This window comes from Ceratotherium simum, chromosome 25 (assembly GCF_057802395.1).
Source record: "Ceratotherium simum simum isolate JZ-2026a chromosome 25, ASM5780239v1, whole genome shotgun sequence".
In the NCBI taxonomy this organism is placed as follows: Eukaryota; Metazoa; Chordata; class Mammalia; order Perissodactyla; family Rhinocerotidae; genus Ceratotherium; species Ceratotherium simum.
This window is the reverse complement of record NC_141924.1, coordinates 30496957-30514181: the sequence shown is the minus strand read 5'-3', so window position 1 is coordinate 30514181 and position 17225 is coordinate 30496957. Positions and strand designations below refer to the sequence as shown.

The following is a 17225-nucleotide window of genomic DNA, read 5'->3' as shown; positions in this document are numbered from 1 at the left end:
AGTAACTGAAAATATCAGTTCTAGACCAATCCAAAAAAGTCCAAAACCAATGTGATGTCAATAACATAATAAAAAAAAAGAAAAATTCAACTTTGCCTTATCAGCTTAGCGTGGAATATAGATCGTGTAAGTTACAATACACAAATGTTACAGAACAGGGTAGAAGAAATATCTAAGAACTTGAAAAGATGTGCTATTTTTATCAAGAAAGCAATGTCTACTAGCTTCAGACAGTTGAGTTCAGGGAAGATTTACAATTACGCTTTTATACAATAGTCATTTTGAATGTATTTGTAAATTTATTTTTTTCAAAATAATGACATTAGCAAAAATTTTACATAGCCTGTGTTGAATTCACACATTCAAATGAGGCTTTACCAGTAATAACAGGGATTAATACAGAGTTAGAGTTTGATGTTTGACTTTTTGTCAAAGGAGCTAGCCACTCTATGAGTTACAGAACATTGATACTTTTAAAATTTGATTCCTTCTGAAAGTTAAAAAAGAAAAGCTTTACTAAATTGTTGACATGTATATTTACTCAAAATTTTACATTTAGTGAAATAAGAATATCTGTAATAGCTTAGTTAACATCAACAGAAAGCTTCAAAGAAGGATTCTGAAAATATGGCAGGCAAAATTTTTTTTTATTGGAGGCAATTATTTAAACTGCATATTTGGTTTTATACATAGTAAGTCATGTGGGAAAAACATCCACATTGCAGTTAGGTTTCCAGTATCTAGCCTTCATTTTTTTTTTTCGAGCATGACATTAATGGGATTTTGCCAGGTTATAAAGATGAGGGCTTTCTTGGGAGTTACTTGTAGTTTCCGAGCTGAATGGCAGAGCGCACATAGACACACCGGAAGGTGGATGGCTGGATCTCCCAGTACTGGACTGGGTTGCTGAAAAGGCTCACACCCGAATAAGAAGCCTTCTTGGTGTTGTATCCGGGTGGGCAGAAGTCGTTAGATCCAACTACAGAGATATTGTTGTTATGAAGGTAGACAACCTGCAACGTGAAATAATGGAGAATGATTAGTTTCCTCTAAATATATTGAGGCTCTTCATGTAAATACTTTATTCCTTTTTAGTATTTTCATCTTTCAGTTTGGATACCTTAACACTTCTCAAACTAAACTTCTGATTTAAACTTTCTCTCTTCCTTTCTAAATTTGTTTTTCTCTTCTTTAGTCTTCCTCATCTCAGTATATAGCATCTCAATCATTCCAGACGCTCAGGCTAAAATCATTGTCATTATCTTTGACCCTCCCTTTCTCTTATACTCTCTGCCTAACCATCAACAAGTCTTGCTAGCTCAACCTTCAAAATGTACATACAATCCGGTTCTTGTCCCAGGTCTACTCCTAGAACCGTGTTCAAAGCCACAGCTATCCCTTCTGGATTACTGAAGTTGACTTGATTGTTCTTGCTTCCTCTTTTGCCTTCCTAAAGTCTATTCTTTCTGTTTTTTAGTTTATAAAGCTATTAATTAAAAAAGTAAACCAAGTTATGTCTTCTTTGCCTCAACATTCCAGTGGTTTCCCGTCTCCTGAAGAATAAAATCCAAAGTTATCACAATGGACTATAAATCCTACTTGATCTGACACCATTCTGCTCTGACTTCCTCTCCCCTCACTCTTCAATCCAACCACCCTGACCCACTTGCCTCTCTTCTACTACATAATGCATGGTTCCTCCTCAGGTTGGTACATACTGTTCCCTCCACCTGGGATAATTTCCTCCAAGATGTATACAAGTCTTAGTGCTTCATGTAATTAATTTCTCCTTACCTGAGAAGTCTTCCTTGACCATCCCATTCTGCCTTTCTCTGTCCCAATTATACTTCTTTATTTTTCTTCATAGCAGTTACCACTATATAGCATATTATGTATTTATTTGTTTTTTGTCTGTTTGCCTCCTCCGGAATAAAAGCTCCATGAGGAGAGAAATCTGTTCTCTTTTGTTCATGACAGTATCTCCAGTGTCTACTACAACAGAGTAGGTGTTCAATAAATATACATTGAATGAATAAATGAATGAATTCATGATTATTTCATAAATTATGTCTACATGGAATATTATGTTTTCAGGACAAAGATAAAATGATAGACATTTTAATAAAATTATATAAAATGAGGAAGTAATATATAGTGAAGAAAAAGAGGGTGTACAGTATTGGAATTCAAATAAAGAATCACAAACTCTAAGAAATACTTGAGTGTCACAGCATTTGGAATAAATACACCTAGAAAGTTTTACCAAAAATTTATTCTATGTTACAAATTCTACTCGATGAATATAATGCTATAGTTCATTAGAATTTTTTTCTGAAATATATTTTGTAATTATATTTAGGATAATGATAATTTGTTCACAGATTTTCTTAGGGAAACTAAATATCAGACTTACAAACAGGACTTTAGAAATAAGGTCTTTCTTCCATTATGTTGATGTGAATTCTAAAGGGCAAGAAGTGACTTATCATACAACCAAGGCTAAAAGATAATTCTAAGGTAACAATTCCTAAAGCGAGCTATAAAGCCTATGAGATGTTCCCTTAAAATAACTGACTTGAAATGTTGTTCTACCTATTAGAACACACACTCATACATTGGTGAAAAGGGCCTTGTTTAAGAAAGAGTTTAGAAGGAGAACAACAGAGGTCATACAAAAACAGGAACAAGGAATATTAAAATCAAGACAATACCTCTGAGTCTTTTTTTTTAATGATTCTGAAACATTGAAAATTTATTGTTGTCATTTACTGTTCTCTATTTCCTAGCAGTGATTAGCAAGAAAGAGGAGAAGTGTTTGGTGAGAGTTTATGACTAATATTGAAGGTGAGAGAAGAAAATATCAAGACATAGAGCAAGTATTAGTCTGTGTAGAAAAAGAAATTAGATTCCCAACTCATTCTATGAGGTCAATATTTCCTAACATTAAAGCCAAACAAAAATCTTCACAAAATGAAATGAAATCAAATGTTTCATGTGAATATAGAGAAAAGTACCTTAACAGTATATTAGGAAACTGTATCTCACAACATATAAAAGGATTATACACCATGACCAGGACCAAGCATGATTTATCTCAGGGATATAAAAGTGGTTTAATTGTAAATCAGCCAATTTAACATACCATATTAAAAGAATAAAGGACAAAACCACACGATTATCTAATAGACACAGAAAAAGCATCTGAAAAAAATCTAACACACATTCATGCTAAAAGTTTTCAATAACTAGGAATAGAAGGGAACTTTCTCAACTTGATACAGAGCATCTACCTATAGCTAACATCACACTGAATGGTAAAACATTGATTGCCCAACCCTCTCTTAAAATAGAGAACAAGGCAAAGGTGTCTAATTTCATGACTTCTATTCAACATCACACTGGAGATTCTAGCCAGTGCAATAAAGCAAGAAAAAAAATTAAAGGAATTCAGAAAGAAAATAATTAAAACTGTGTTTATTTACAAATGACATGATTCTGAATGTAGAATATCCAAAAGAATGCACAAAAAATACGGAAACTAAAAACAATTTCAGTGCAGTATTGAGATAGAAGATTGATATACAAAAATCAATTGCATTTCTACATACTAGCAACAAACAATTCAAAAATGAAATTAAGGTTACAATTTATTCACAGCAGCATCAACAATAATACAAAATTTGAGAAGGAACTTAGTTAAAGAATTGTAAGACTTCTACACTAAAAATGACAAAATATTGCTGTGAGAAGTTAAAGGAGATAAAATAGAGATATTCCATGTTTGTGAATTGGAAGACTCAATACTACTGAGATGAAAATTCTTCCCTAATTGATCTATAGATTCCACACAATCCCTATCAAAGTCCTTGCAGGCTATATTAGCAAAAATGAACAAGCTGATTCTAAAGTTTATATGGAAATGCAAAGGAACAAGAATAACCAAAACAGTTTTGAAAAATTAAAGCAAAGTTAGAAGACTTTCACTTCTAATTTCAAAACATGATCAAAAGTTGCAGTAACCAAAAGGTATAATACTAGCAAACCAAACATGGTATATCCATACAATGGAATGCTATTTACCAATAAAAATGAATGAACTACTGACACATGCTATGATATGGATGACCTAAAATCCTTATGATAAGTGAAAGAAGCTAGACACAAAAGCCACACATTGTATGATTCCATTTACATGAAATGTCCAGAAAAGGCAAATCCACAGAGACAGAAAGTAGATTAATGATTCCCATCGGCTGGGGATAAGATTGAGAACTGACTAGAAATGGATAAGAGGGATATTTTGAGTGCAATAGAAATGTCCTAAACTAGTTTGTGGTGATAATTGAACAACTATATAAATTTGGTAAAAATAATTGAACTACATACTTATAGAAAAGGAAGTAGAGTAAGTGAAATCCCCAGGAGACTGTAGGAAGGGAGGTAAAATGGGTACATGGACAGTTAGAGATGGAAACCCAAGAGTGAGGCCTTTCTAAATGTGGGGTCCTGTGAATTCCCATGAGACTTCAAAGACTTCAAAATAACATGTTTTATAATTTTTTCTCTGTGACCGACAATAAGAAACATTATATATTGAGGTTTAGTATATATGAATCTATGCATATGAAACAAAATTTTTATGAAATACTTACCGTTACAGTGATATTTTCTTTTCTATTCAACTTATTCTACCCTATGGCATCCCATGTCACCCCATCCCATCCCATAAATGTTCCTAATGAACCCATTCAGCTGATTTTATGAACTCATCAATGTGTCCAGATTGACATTTGAAAAACAGTGATCAAGAAGGTGAAAATGATTATTCTGAAATCTAAAAACAAAAGCAACCTCCCCTCCCAAATAAAAAGACCCACCACCAACAAAAACCTTGATAGTAACATTGATAGCTATTCTTCGATAGGTCTTCTAAGCATCTTGGTTTTACTTATGGCTTCAAACTCTGCTTACTCACTATTCTACCACAACTAAAGACCCACTGAAAAAGAACCAGAATGAATTAGAATGTCTTTAAGTTTCATCTTCATACTTATAATTCAGACACTTTATTGAAATCCAGCTAACGTAAAGTATGATATATCAATTTAACTTGGAGTTTTTGTTACAACTCAATAAAAAAAATGAAATCAGTAATTTATTGACATTGTTGACAGCAAAGTAAAAGATAAACCTATCTTGAACTCCAGGCAAAGAAGTTGAGATACTAGATTACCCAAAGAACAACTTTATAAAATGGTTTTATCTATAAGAGAGTGCCAGTGTCAAGGTATAGTTTCTGAATCACCACGATTGAACTAAGTACCTATGTAAATTTCTGAAAAAAAAAATTGAAATATTACCTTTAAGAAAATTTAAAAATTACATAAAATAAGCAAATGTGTAAAATCTGTGGATGACCACACTATTTAATTTTTTAAAAATAATATAATTTGAATGACATGCTTGTTTTATTTCCTCAAAGTAACAATGGAAGTCTTATACTGTTATATATGAAATTACTATCACTATTTAAACTAATAAGCATGCCTGACATTTATAGATTTACAGACTGCAAAGCTCTTTTACTTCAGTGGACCACTGAGCCATATCTTCTTATCTTTATGAATGCATTTTAACTTGATAATTTATATAAAGTTAATTCAGTCACACTGCTAGATAAACATTCCCTCTTGATCTCTACGACATCTGCTGAAGCTAAAAGTTAAAACTACTGCTTTATTCCATATCTATGCATCACAGGTTATATCATCTTTTCCAATCAGTATGTATTTGTTACACTGATCTGTGATTTGAAACTACCTGGATTCATGAAAAATATCACATTCTGGAAGCAAGCATTATAGTAAGTTCAAGGCAATAGTCCTAACTTAAAAAAAAAATAATAATTTAAACCTGCATTTTTCTCAAAACCTGAATGAATAGTTATGTGGAAACATTAAAACCATCTCTCTGCAAAAAGATTTCTAAGCAGAGTTTCCCGCCTCCTAGCATCCCAGTGGGGAGGATTTGCTCCCTAGATGTTCCTCACAATAGTTAGTGGCATTGCATTACCTGGATGTACTTATGATCCGCCAGCCCACCAGGCACTTTGATGAGCTTGTTGTTGTCCAAGTGAAGTTCCCTCAAATGAGGAGTGTTGGCCAGGGAGCCATTGTCGATGGCAGAGATGCTGTTGAAACTCAGTCCCAACCTGCAACAGAAAACAGAAATGAATGCATATACCGCACATGGATGCCTTCTTACAGGTGTTGTTAGATTAATCAAGTCAATAGAAAAGGACGTTTTTTGTTCTTGCACTTACTGTTCCCTCTGCCTAGAGTGCTTTTTCCAGACTTTCTGAGTTTGGATAGAACCCATTTGTTCTTAAGCTTTCAGCTTAGATTACCCTCTTTGAAACTCCTCTGACAGTACCAGACTGGATAGGTACCCCTAGTAAATGCTCATAGAGCATCCTGTTGTCACCCTCGTGTAAAACTCAAGGGACTGTGTACTTTTGTGTCTTTCCTTGAGAAAAGTGACTGTTTTGTGGTATATAGCAGTACTAACATGAGCATGATATGATCAATGAATAGCTGTTGAATTGATTTCTATGTATAATGAATGTAGTGAATTCACTTGAAGAAAAATAAAAGGAATACTATTATCATTTTGATCACTTTAGAAATCAAGCAATTGTATATTTATAACATAAGTTTATTCATGGGAAATAAAAGGTACAAGGTTCAAATGAGTCTATAAATCTATCTACCAGAAAGGTTAACAGAATTAGCATTTTGCATTAGTTTGAAAAAGTTCATCAATGACCATCTGTTACTGTCAGAATTTGCCTAGTGAGAACACTCCTGGCTTCTGGCCTTGATCTCTGACATAGATTTCTGTTCCTCGACCCCTTTGACCTTTCTCATACAATGCCACTTAAGGTTTTGGGTTGTATTTTTTAATTAAATGTATAGCAAGTGAGAGTTCTGCAGGTATGATGTTCCCTCATAGTAAATGGGATTCAAAAGTCAGAAGAAGTTGACTTGGAGACAAAGCTGGTGTATTCAGCATTCTAGAGGTGAATCTCTGTCAAAACCAGGGTGCTGTCAATCCAAAAGGGCAGAGAGGGATACCAGGGATGAGGCAACAAGGTAATAGAAGAGAACCAGAAAGCTTCAAGGGAGGAAAAGAGGAAGAATCTATTGGGTTCCTTCAAACACAGTGTAAGAGACTTAGGCACTTTTTGTAGGGTGGTTTCCGCTTACCTTCAGCTAGTTCCGATCTTTGAGCTCTTTGTGGATTTAGACGTTGGCTTAGGTAACCAAAGTTTCCCAATTTTAATTGTGACTTGATATTCAAAATAACTGAGATGAAAGTGTATTGATTTTAAGCTATTAATAGCACACTTGATTTATCTTAGGTATTGATTATTAACCTGGCATCTTGGCTCAGAATATTTTCTTTTTCCCTTAGTCTTAGGCATTCATCTCTTGTTTCTGGCTTTTTCTTTTCTATTTCAGAATTTGTCTTCTATTTCTTACAACACTGCAAGTCTCATCTCCAATTTGGGCTAATACATTTCTTAGAGTATAACATTCATAATAATTTACTCAAGGAAACTTCACTTTTTTAGTGATTTATTTACATATTTAATCATCAAATGTTTTAAGAGCCTACTATGTTCAAGACATTATTCTGGGCCTGTGAGGGCAGAGGACACAGGACTCAAAAACCATGATTCTTTCCAGCAAAAAATATTTCACTTAGTAGGGAGATGATAAGGTATACTTCATAAGAAAAGGGAAGTTTGCCTGAAAACTAGTTTATATTTTTGCAGAGGGACATACACTATTTTCTCCCCACTTGTTCCTAATAACTAATTGGAATATTTGCCCTGCAACAATATTCTGCCTTTTTTTCCTTTTCACAGTTTTGATTTTCAGCACCAAAATACTTCTCATGTTCCAACATCACTGAAGAGCAAACAACATAAGGACTTGATGGTTTAATAGATTTTTCTGACTTGATTCCAAAAAGAAATGTGTTTGATAAATTCAAGAGTTGGGAAAGTTTGCTTGGCCAATGAGGCAATCTGGTCTAAATTAATGAAGGGAATTCAAAATCCATTTACACAGAAATCTTCATTTCTATTGACATTTTCAAAGTTTACAAGCTCCTTATGCTTCTCTTTGATACAAAGCATATCATGCTAATATTAAAGTGCATAATCTCAAAATTCCCATACTACTTTCAGTACAAAATAAACTTTTTTTCTAAAAAGGCATATATTTAAAACTTCAGACGATTGTTCATCCCTGCATCTATTCCTCCCCCTCCTCCTGCTGATAATAGCTGCCCTAAAGACAATGCTACACAACAGGCAATGCCGGGTATCTTTCTACATTTTTCTGCAGCTAGAGGGACCTAATCAACAATGAAAGGTGGGTGATAACTAACACCATTTTGAAAAATATTTTCTACATTAGAGACTGTAATTAAAACAGCTTTGGATAAAGGGTTTCTCACCATTTAAGACACTAGGGTAATATATTGTAGCTATAGTCACAAGCATATGCTCATCGTCAGCCCTCACCATCCACTGGATCATTGGGGAACATCCACAGAAATGGGAAAAGCTGCATTATATATCCATCTGGTATTAGTATTTCTCAAAGATAAATAATATACTTTATATTTATTTATCTACTATGAAATATATTTACAAAAGGAAGGGTGAGTCAATTTGGCATAACACTGTGCTCCTCTGGAGGAACACTCAGCAATATGTGTGGATCAAGAACAGAGTGTTCCTTGAAGACAACTGAAAGCGTTTGCCAGCCCTGTCCTCTTTATTACTTAACCAGATTGCAAATATGGAAAGATTGATGTTAGGTTAGAAGGCAGGACAGGCACTAGTGATTATCTATAAGGAAAAAAAGAGTTAAGAAAAGCCAGAAACAAAAAATTTTCTTTTGTTAGACTGCATTCAATGTCTAGAGACATTTTAAACTCTTCAGAGAACAGAGGTTGGAGAATCTCTCATAACTATTCTAATACTATAGTGTGGGATGCCCAACATTGCCATGTCCTGGTAGCTTTTATTTCATGCATTTTCAAATTCTAGACACTGTGTATTATAATTTACTTATCTTTCTGTTTAATGCAACTAAGTTAGAACATATTGAATGAACATACTGATTTAATCAAATACTTTGTACATAAGATATATCTTAATTAATCTAAAAGCAATATGGTACTCATAAAATATGAGGCTGATCTTGGTGGCTACGGTAAGTATAGTACTTCATTAGTTTTTCCTTTTTAATAACTAACAGGGCAAGCTGAAGTTTGAGGTTGTTATAAACAATAACAACAAAAAAATGTGGTACAGTCAAAAATTCATCAGCATGTTTCTAATTCTGAGCATGTGGGCACTAATACAGATAGCCATCTTACTGATAGAATATCATGAAAGAATATTATTACTTAGCCAAATTGTTCAGTCCTTTCAGGCTAGCTGCATCAATTTTGGTGATTTTGTTGCCATCAAGATGTAGTTCAGTAAGGGAAGGAGGAAGACCTGGAAAATGGAAATACAAAATGTTAAATGAGCAGATAAATGCAATTACAGAATGTAGAAACACAATAAGGACATGTGCCGTCAATTTTCCAAAAGTTTCAAAGAATTTACTTTTCATATTTTTCAGCAGTTTTGCTTTTAATCTTTTTCTTTCATCCCTTTTATAGTAATATATGCTTTTGGAAGTACTATGATCCCTTTCTACTTTTCTCCTAGATTGATTTTAACAAAAACGTTGATTGTGTTTACCACATAGTATATTTTTGTCCTAGCAATTATCAGGACACACTTGTAAAAAATGAAGTCAAACCCTGAATCTCATCGGCATCTTACACCTTTGTTAATGGGCTAACTCTGCCATTGATAAAAGATCATAACTCTAAAATGAGGAGATGAGCATTTGAATATAATAAGGATATTATGTATAAATGAAACCTATACACAAACTTAACCAGGCATTTCATTAATGAGTATAGTTAATAACTAACACTGATATACTGTGCTGGCCTTAGTCTTGGTCAACATTTCCATAAAAACATGAAATGCCTCTGCACCATGGATGTGTAGAAAGATCTAAAGCTATTTGGACCTTTTAAATCAAGATTGTTTCTTTACACAAGAGGAGTGCAGAGGCCTACAGTCAAGCGCCCTGCCATATGTAGAGCACCTGGGGAAATCATTTTCGGTCCAAAGTACCCACTAAACCTCTGGATAGTACTTCCTGAATGGCTATGATTTTTAAAATTTAGTAATATAAATATAAAAGTTTAAATATTTTATTTTCATTTCCTCCTGCCATCTGAGGATATATTATGTTTTTATACAGCTTTTTAACCAGCATATTGTTCCACTTACAAGAAGAGCAACAACTACAAAGAAAATAGCAAATTGGTTACATGTAGAAGTAACATCTGTTTAGCAGAAAGTGTTGGTTATTTGTCCATAAAGGACAAACTTGGAAAATCACACGTTATGTGTGGTCTGAAATTTTCATCGCATACCACTGTGTTCTGTTAAGATTGTCTATTTAATGTAGAAGTTTAGTCCATATTTGATTTGAAAATGACTATTAGTTTCTCTATGGTTGCATATTTCATGTGGGAGATGCTAAGGAGAGGAACTTCTGCTTACTGAATGTTTGCTATGTGCTGAATACTGAGATTGGCACTTTTCCTAACTTGGCTCATTTAATTTTTTCCATGTATAAATTATTTTTCACCAATCCTCTTTCATAGATGATGAAACAGATTTTCAAAGTTACAAATTTTGTAGGTTATCTAGCTACTAAGTAGGGAATGTACTACTTGGCCAAAGGAAGTGAAAACAGCATGCTCTTAACTGCAGGAAATGAAATCACAATTGCATTATTCTTATGAATAAATATCAGGAAATCACAGTCACTCTTGGAGTAAGATATTTCAACCACTTGAGTCTTCTTAGGCTAAATAAATGTGGATTTTTTAAATACTCCTGTAAATAAAGCAAGTGGGTATAAAATAAAGCGAATTGAATGCACATCCTTTCTTCCCTTTACCATGAAAAGATGTTTAAATGTAGTGTCCCTAGGACACCGATTATCATTACATCCATTACACTTACATAGTCTCTAAGTGTCTCCTCTTTTGGAGCAGTAGTTTCCCAAAAGGAAAGTTCTGGCCAGGAGGAAGAAAACTTTGCAATAGGATAAAGAGAGGCAAATTTATAAAGAACATCCCTTAGTCTTTGTCACTACAGCATTTAGCCAAAGAAGCTATACTCTAGTTACTTTTTTTATTCTTTTCTTTTTCCATTTTTAAGATAAAATATATAGAAAGCTTACTTTGGGCCAAGTACCGTGTGTGTGTGTTACAAGTCTTACTTATATCTATTAATCCTTACAAATATTCTGGAAGATAGTTGTCATTAATACCTCCATTTTATATATAACAAAACCGAGGTTTTAGAGATGTGCAATAATTAACCTCAAGTCACAGACCAACTAAATGGCTGAGTCAGCCCTCTCACTCTGGTTGGTCTAACTTGAGAGTGTGATTTTATAATCTCTCCACTTCACTCCACTGCCTTTCCATTTCCATCAGTGATGAGAGACAGTGTGTGGAAATTAAGACTCCCCACAAGTTGATGATGTTCAGATATAAGGGTCCCAGCCTTGGGAAGGCAGACTCACATATTACACAGGCATAAATACGCATAGGAGGGAGGACTTATGATTGCAGCAGAGTGAAATCATCAAACACGTGAGCTCTGACGTCAGCCCAGCATGACCCCAGCTCGGACATTTCCTAGCTCCAAGACTAGGAATAAATTGTGACCAATTTATTGGTCACAATTTATTTCCTCTCTTTCAACATCATTTTCCTCATTTATACAACAGGTGTGATACTACTACTATAGAGGAATGTTTTGAGATTCATATGAAAGAATCCATTCATATAAAAGAAATCCATTTGGCACAATATCTGGTAGTAAAGTGCTTAATAAAACTTAGTTACTATAATTTTATATTATTGTCTAGTAAATAAAAGCAAGCTAGAGATGATGAGAAAAGAGCACCTAGGATAGAGACAAGACATAAGAGAGTCAAGGAAAAGAGATCACTCAGTGATGAGATGTGTTCCTGAGGGATATTTTGGAGGATGCCTTAAGAAGGACAGCAAAATCAAAGACTGTGCTTAACGCAGCTCCTCTCGCAGCACAAAGTGGTGGAAAAGACCTGGACTTTAAATTCCAGCTACTTTACTTCACCTCCTACAGCTCTATGGCTTTAGGCAAGATATATATAATACAAAATATATTAAAATATAAATATACGATGAAATATATTATTAAAATATATTAAAAATATAAATAAAAATATATTTAAAAATACATATATACATATGTATATATCTCTGCCCTGGGGTTAAAAAAAAGTCACTTGCTACATGCAACAAGTTGGAGACAACACGAAAGTGCTTTACAGACTAGAAATCAGTCGTTCTCCCTATCTTTACCTATTATCTATCTATCTATCTATCTACCTATCTATCTATCTATCTAATCTGTCTACACCAGCAGTTCCTATCATGGGCATCAAAAACATCCTCTGTAGCAAAAAGACTGTGCAGAGGGCAAGGGGTGGTAAGAAACCATTTGATGGAATATGCACTCTCAGAAGTTGAAGTTTCTGTGAAATTACAAGAAAGGATAATTGCTTTCTGTGGGCAAGTGCCTACATTTTGTACTCAGTCCAAGAACAAGATATCTAAATTGAGAAAGGGCCAGACAGAGGGGAAAATTGGAAAATATAGAGGAGCTTTTGTGAGACTGAAAAACCTGGGGCAGGTAAAAATGTGAAAATGAGAGGAATTTATTTTTGGTGATTTGAAGTCTTTTCTGATTCACAAAGATGGGCCTATGTGCCTCTTCTGGGTAGCCCTTAGCATGATGACCTGACCCCCATGACTGTGGGGCGATTGCTGTTTACTCGTCTGGCTTTGCTCTGGGCAACAAGCTCCTTGAAGGCAGGTAGTATATTCTATCTGCTCTCCTGTCTCCAGCATTTGGTACTTTGCCTAAGCAAAATGAGTGTTCAAAATATTTTTAATGAACAATAAAAGGTAATATTAATCCACTTCTTATCTACATGCCAGATATTTCTCTAATTATTTATTTAATTTTAAAACAACCCAATGAGGTGGATATTAGTATTATCACCACTCTACAGATAAAGAAATTGAAGCATAGATGTTGAATAACTTGTCCAAGTTCCTAGAGCCAATCAGTGACAATCTGAACTCAAGCAAACAGAATCCAGAATCCACACTCTTTACAATACACAACTGTCACTACTAAATAAGTGTGGCCATTGTGGATCCTCTTCTTCAGATGGTAATGACTGGAATGTCTTAGACGGAAAGGAATGCACTAAGGGATTGGAAACTCAAAGTAAAAACTGGTTCAATTTCAGAGGTACTTCCATGTATCATTTTTGTTTTTACAAAGTACCACTAAGGCATTCTATTTTTTAAATAACCGTACTTTTTTCTCTGTGATATCACAATTCTGTAGTATAAAATCATTGTGTGTTATTACATCATAGAAGAGACTTGATAGGTAAAAGGGTCTAGCCATCTCTACAGTGAGCATGGAGGGCCCAGTGGTCACCCACGCTCGGTAGAAACACTTCCAGAGATAGAGAATTTACTGGAAATAAAGTTGGCCACTGAGTCACCATTCAGATTTCCAAGACAATTTTTTAAATTTCAGAGGGTTTGGATTTCGATTTTCAAATTGCTTTGGAGAATTTTCTATCACCTTGAGGGATGGTGGTTATATTGGTGTCAGCAATGCGGATATAGGAGAGCTTCTTCATTCCCTGGAAGGCTCCGTTTTCAATTCCTGAGCTCTTCAGTGGGTTGGTGCCCAGTTCTACAAATGCAATAAGTGCAAAGCTTTTAGAGGACAACTTTAGGATTTTGCAAGTCAGAGTAGCGTCCGTTTCAACAAGGAATTTAACAGAAACTTGGGTCAATAACAATGTGACTGAAAAATGAAAGAGAAATTAAAGATCATGCTCCTCAAAGGGATAGCAAAATGGAGTAAACATTTCACTTATTTAAAAAAATTATGAAAAAGCAATAGTAGCAAAAACCATAAGAACAAATAATTTAAGGTACATATACAAGTTTGCCTAGAAATCAATAAAAGCAAGTGTTTATAAATCACACATTTTGCAGCTATTTCTTTCGTAAGATACATTAAAATGTATTTTGTAAGCCAATTATAAAGTCAAAATTTTTGACCACAGATATAGCAAAACATTTTAACATATTTTTTTAAAGCAAATGACTTATAGATGTTCAGAATATAACAAATCCCCACAAAGGAAAAGTATCCTTAAATATCTCTAATTAGCACTACTTAATTCCATCCTGTGTCTTGGGCATGCAGTAGGGTAATTTCCTCCTAGAGCTTCCTCCACATTCTGAGATCCTCAAGGACAAGGAATAAAAACGTTGTTAAGGCACAGATTCAAAATTCCATTTCTTCCTGCTCTGCTGCTATTATTCCTATAGGCTTAAGACATAAAAATTCTAGCTAATTTACCTTCTGCAGCTAAAGCTTACTTGGGACCTCTTAAGATGAACCTTTACTCCTGGTCTTAGGGTTACAAGAATATCTGTACCTACGACAATCATCTGGTTCAGTCCATTGAACACAGCTTTCCGCACTTTGGTGATCTCGTTCTCATGGACACGCAGCTCCTGAAGAGTCTTGGGCATTTTCTCTGGCAATTCCTTCAACTGATTCTTAGACAGATAAAGTCGTTCCAATTTCACCAAAGGTGTAAATGCTCCAGGGCTGATTTTGCTAATTTTGTTGTTGACAAGAATCAACGCCTGTAGATAGTGAACAAAAACAACATCTTCCTAGTTCCAAAACCTTCCACATATCTATAAAACAAGTGTGTGGTCTATTCATTCCATCCATAGGATGCACAGAGAAATCTGCAAAATTGCAAGAAATCAGAAAAAATTAAGCAGATGTGATTCTTTTACATAAGACGTGTCTAGGGACCTGAACATCAGGAATAAAGGGAAAGGAAATGTCATGAAATATGGATTATATATATACATATATATATAATTTTTAAACAAGAAATACTCCTAAACCTTGAAATTACCAGAGTGTCCCAAGATACATGAAAAGAATCCAGTGACACAGGCGTCCATCCCCCAACCAGCTTCTCAACCTAAATGTCCATCTCCATTGACTGTTCTCATGGATTCCACTACAAAAAGGTGGCAAGAGAGTAAAATTTTATTGCAGCCTTGCAAATTTAGATAGCATCTTTTTCAAAAGTTTGCCAAATTAGTACATTATGTTGTAGCTCATTGCTTTACTTTGCATTTCCTCGTCACTAGAAAGGTTAAAAGAATTTCCTTTTATTTTGCTACCATTTCCTATATTTTTTAGAGGGAAAGGATTGCCTGATCACAATACTTCTCATTTTTCTTAAATTTTAATATATTTTAATAATTAGTTTACAGAATAAAGATGTAGTTAATATGATATTCAGAGCCTTTATATATTTTTCTTCTGTTTTTGCCCTTTTTACATATAAAAGTTTTATATAGTTGAATATATTAACATTTTTGGTAATATTTAAATTTTTGTTTCTGAGTTCTCCTAACATAAGAAATTACTTCTAATTCATTATTATTATTACACCTATAGCTATTGCTTATTTTGGACTACCTGATTCTCTTCCAATGATCTGTATGTCTACAGAACCACACTGTTCTCATTATTTTAAGTTGCCTTATCAGCTAACCCTAAGAAATTTAGGATAATTTTATCACAGTCTAAGAAACTTAGGGACGTTCCAATGGCGCAAGCAGTTAAGTGCACATGCTCCGCTGCAGCGGCTCCGCTGGGTTTGCCTGTTTGGATCCCGGGTGCGCACCAACGCACTGCTTGTCAGGCCATGCTGTGGCGGTGTCCCATATAAAGTGGAGGAAGACGGGCACGGATGTTAGCCCAGGCCCAGTCTTCCTCAGCAAAAAGACAACGATTGGCAGATGTTAGCTCAGGGCCGATCTTCCTCACAAAAAAAAAAAATAAATAAATAACAATAAATGATCAAAAAAAGAAAAAAAACCCAAGATTCAAAGTCTAAGAAACTTGCATTTTCTATTGTAGTACATTTTTATGTATATATGAAAATACAGAGGGGCAAAAAAGGAAGTAGTATAATAGAACAGTGAGAACTCTCTCAGAAATGCAAGAATATTTTCTGAAGGTAACAGCTGGTTAATTAACCCTGTACATTCTCATGTAATTCACATTATTTGACTAATTAAAATTTATTACAAGTAAGGTAATCTTTTAACTAATCCTAAAAGATGCATTGGTTGATGAAAACAAAATCCTAAGAAATTCCAATGAATATTACAGAAAGTTAAAAACTTATGAAGGTTGAGGTCATAGGGAATTGATATTCACAAGCAAAATGTCCAGGAAATCAGTAAAAGGCAGAGCTAGAGGAAAGAAGGGTTGAGAGGACTTGTGTTGTTAAAAAAACATTCAAAATGGTGTATGCTTATTTACAAACGCAAAAGAGATCCTCTATTGAAGATCCTCAATTGCCATCTATGGAAGAAAGTTCTGAATGCTTGATATAATTAAATGCATTAAAAAAGGTCTGAAAAATCTGTTTTATTTTGGGTTAAATGTTGACGCTTCACGTAATATTCTGTACAATTTTCTGCAAAGCCACTTATGTAGGGCTTACACTATACCAGGTATTGTTGTAAGGGCTATTATGGTTACTATCATATTTATAGGCAATTATTAGCACATAGACTCAAGCCAGACTACTCCTGAGTTTTGATCTCAAGTTCTGGCTCTTATTTGCTGTGTGACTATGAGCAAGTAACTTAACCTCTCTGTGCCTAAGTGTCCTCATCTATATAAAGGGGTTATCAGGAGTGTCTACCTCAAAGAATAGTTATAAGGATTAAATAAGTTAATGTATATAAGGTACTGAGAACACTGCCTAGTATATAGTAATAGCTACACAAATATTTGCTATTATTCAATCTTTGAGAATTTTTTTGTTGATTTTTAATTTAAAAAAATTTCCTTACTAGATTTATTAAGC

At 34.2% G+C, this 17225-nt stretch overlaps 1 protein-coding gene across 1 annotated transcript in view; it reads right to left on the bottom strand.

Moving 5' to 3' along the window:
• Positions 1–324: 324 nt before the first annotated feature.
• The window catches only part of DCN (decorin), a 33825-nt gene continuing 16924 nt past the window's right edge, over positions 325–17225 (bottom strand). The window contains exons 4-8 of the mRNA XM_087448593.1: positions 14748–14961; positions 13877–13990; positions 9487–9580; positions 6073–6211; positions 325–1013 (exon numbers count right to left, since the gene is read on the bottom strand). Of these exons, the coding sequence (XP_087304719.1) occupies positions 819–1013; positions 6073–6211; positions 9487–9580; positions 13877–13990; positions 14748–14961 (756 nt within the window). The 3' untranslated portion in view covers positions 325–818. The remainder of the gene's footprint in view (positions 1014–6072; positions 6212–9486; positions 9581–13876; positions 13991–14747; positions 14962–17225) is intronic.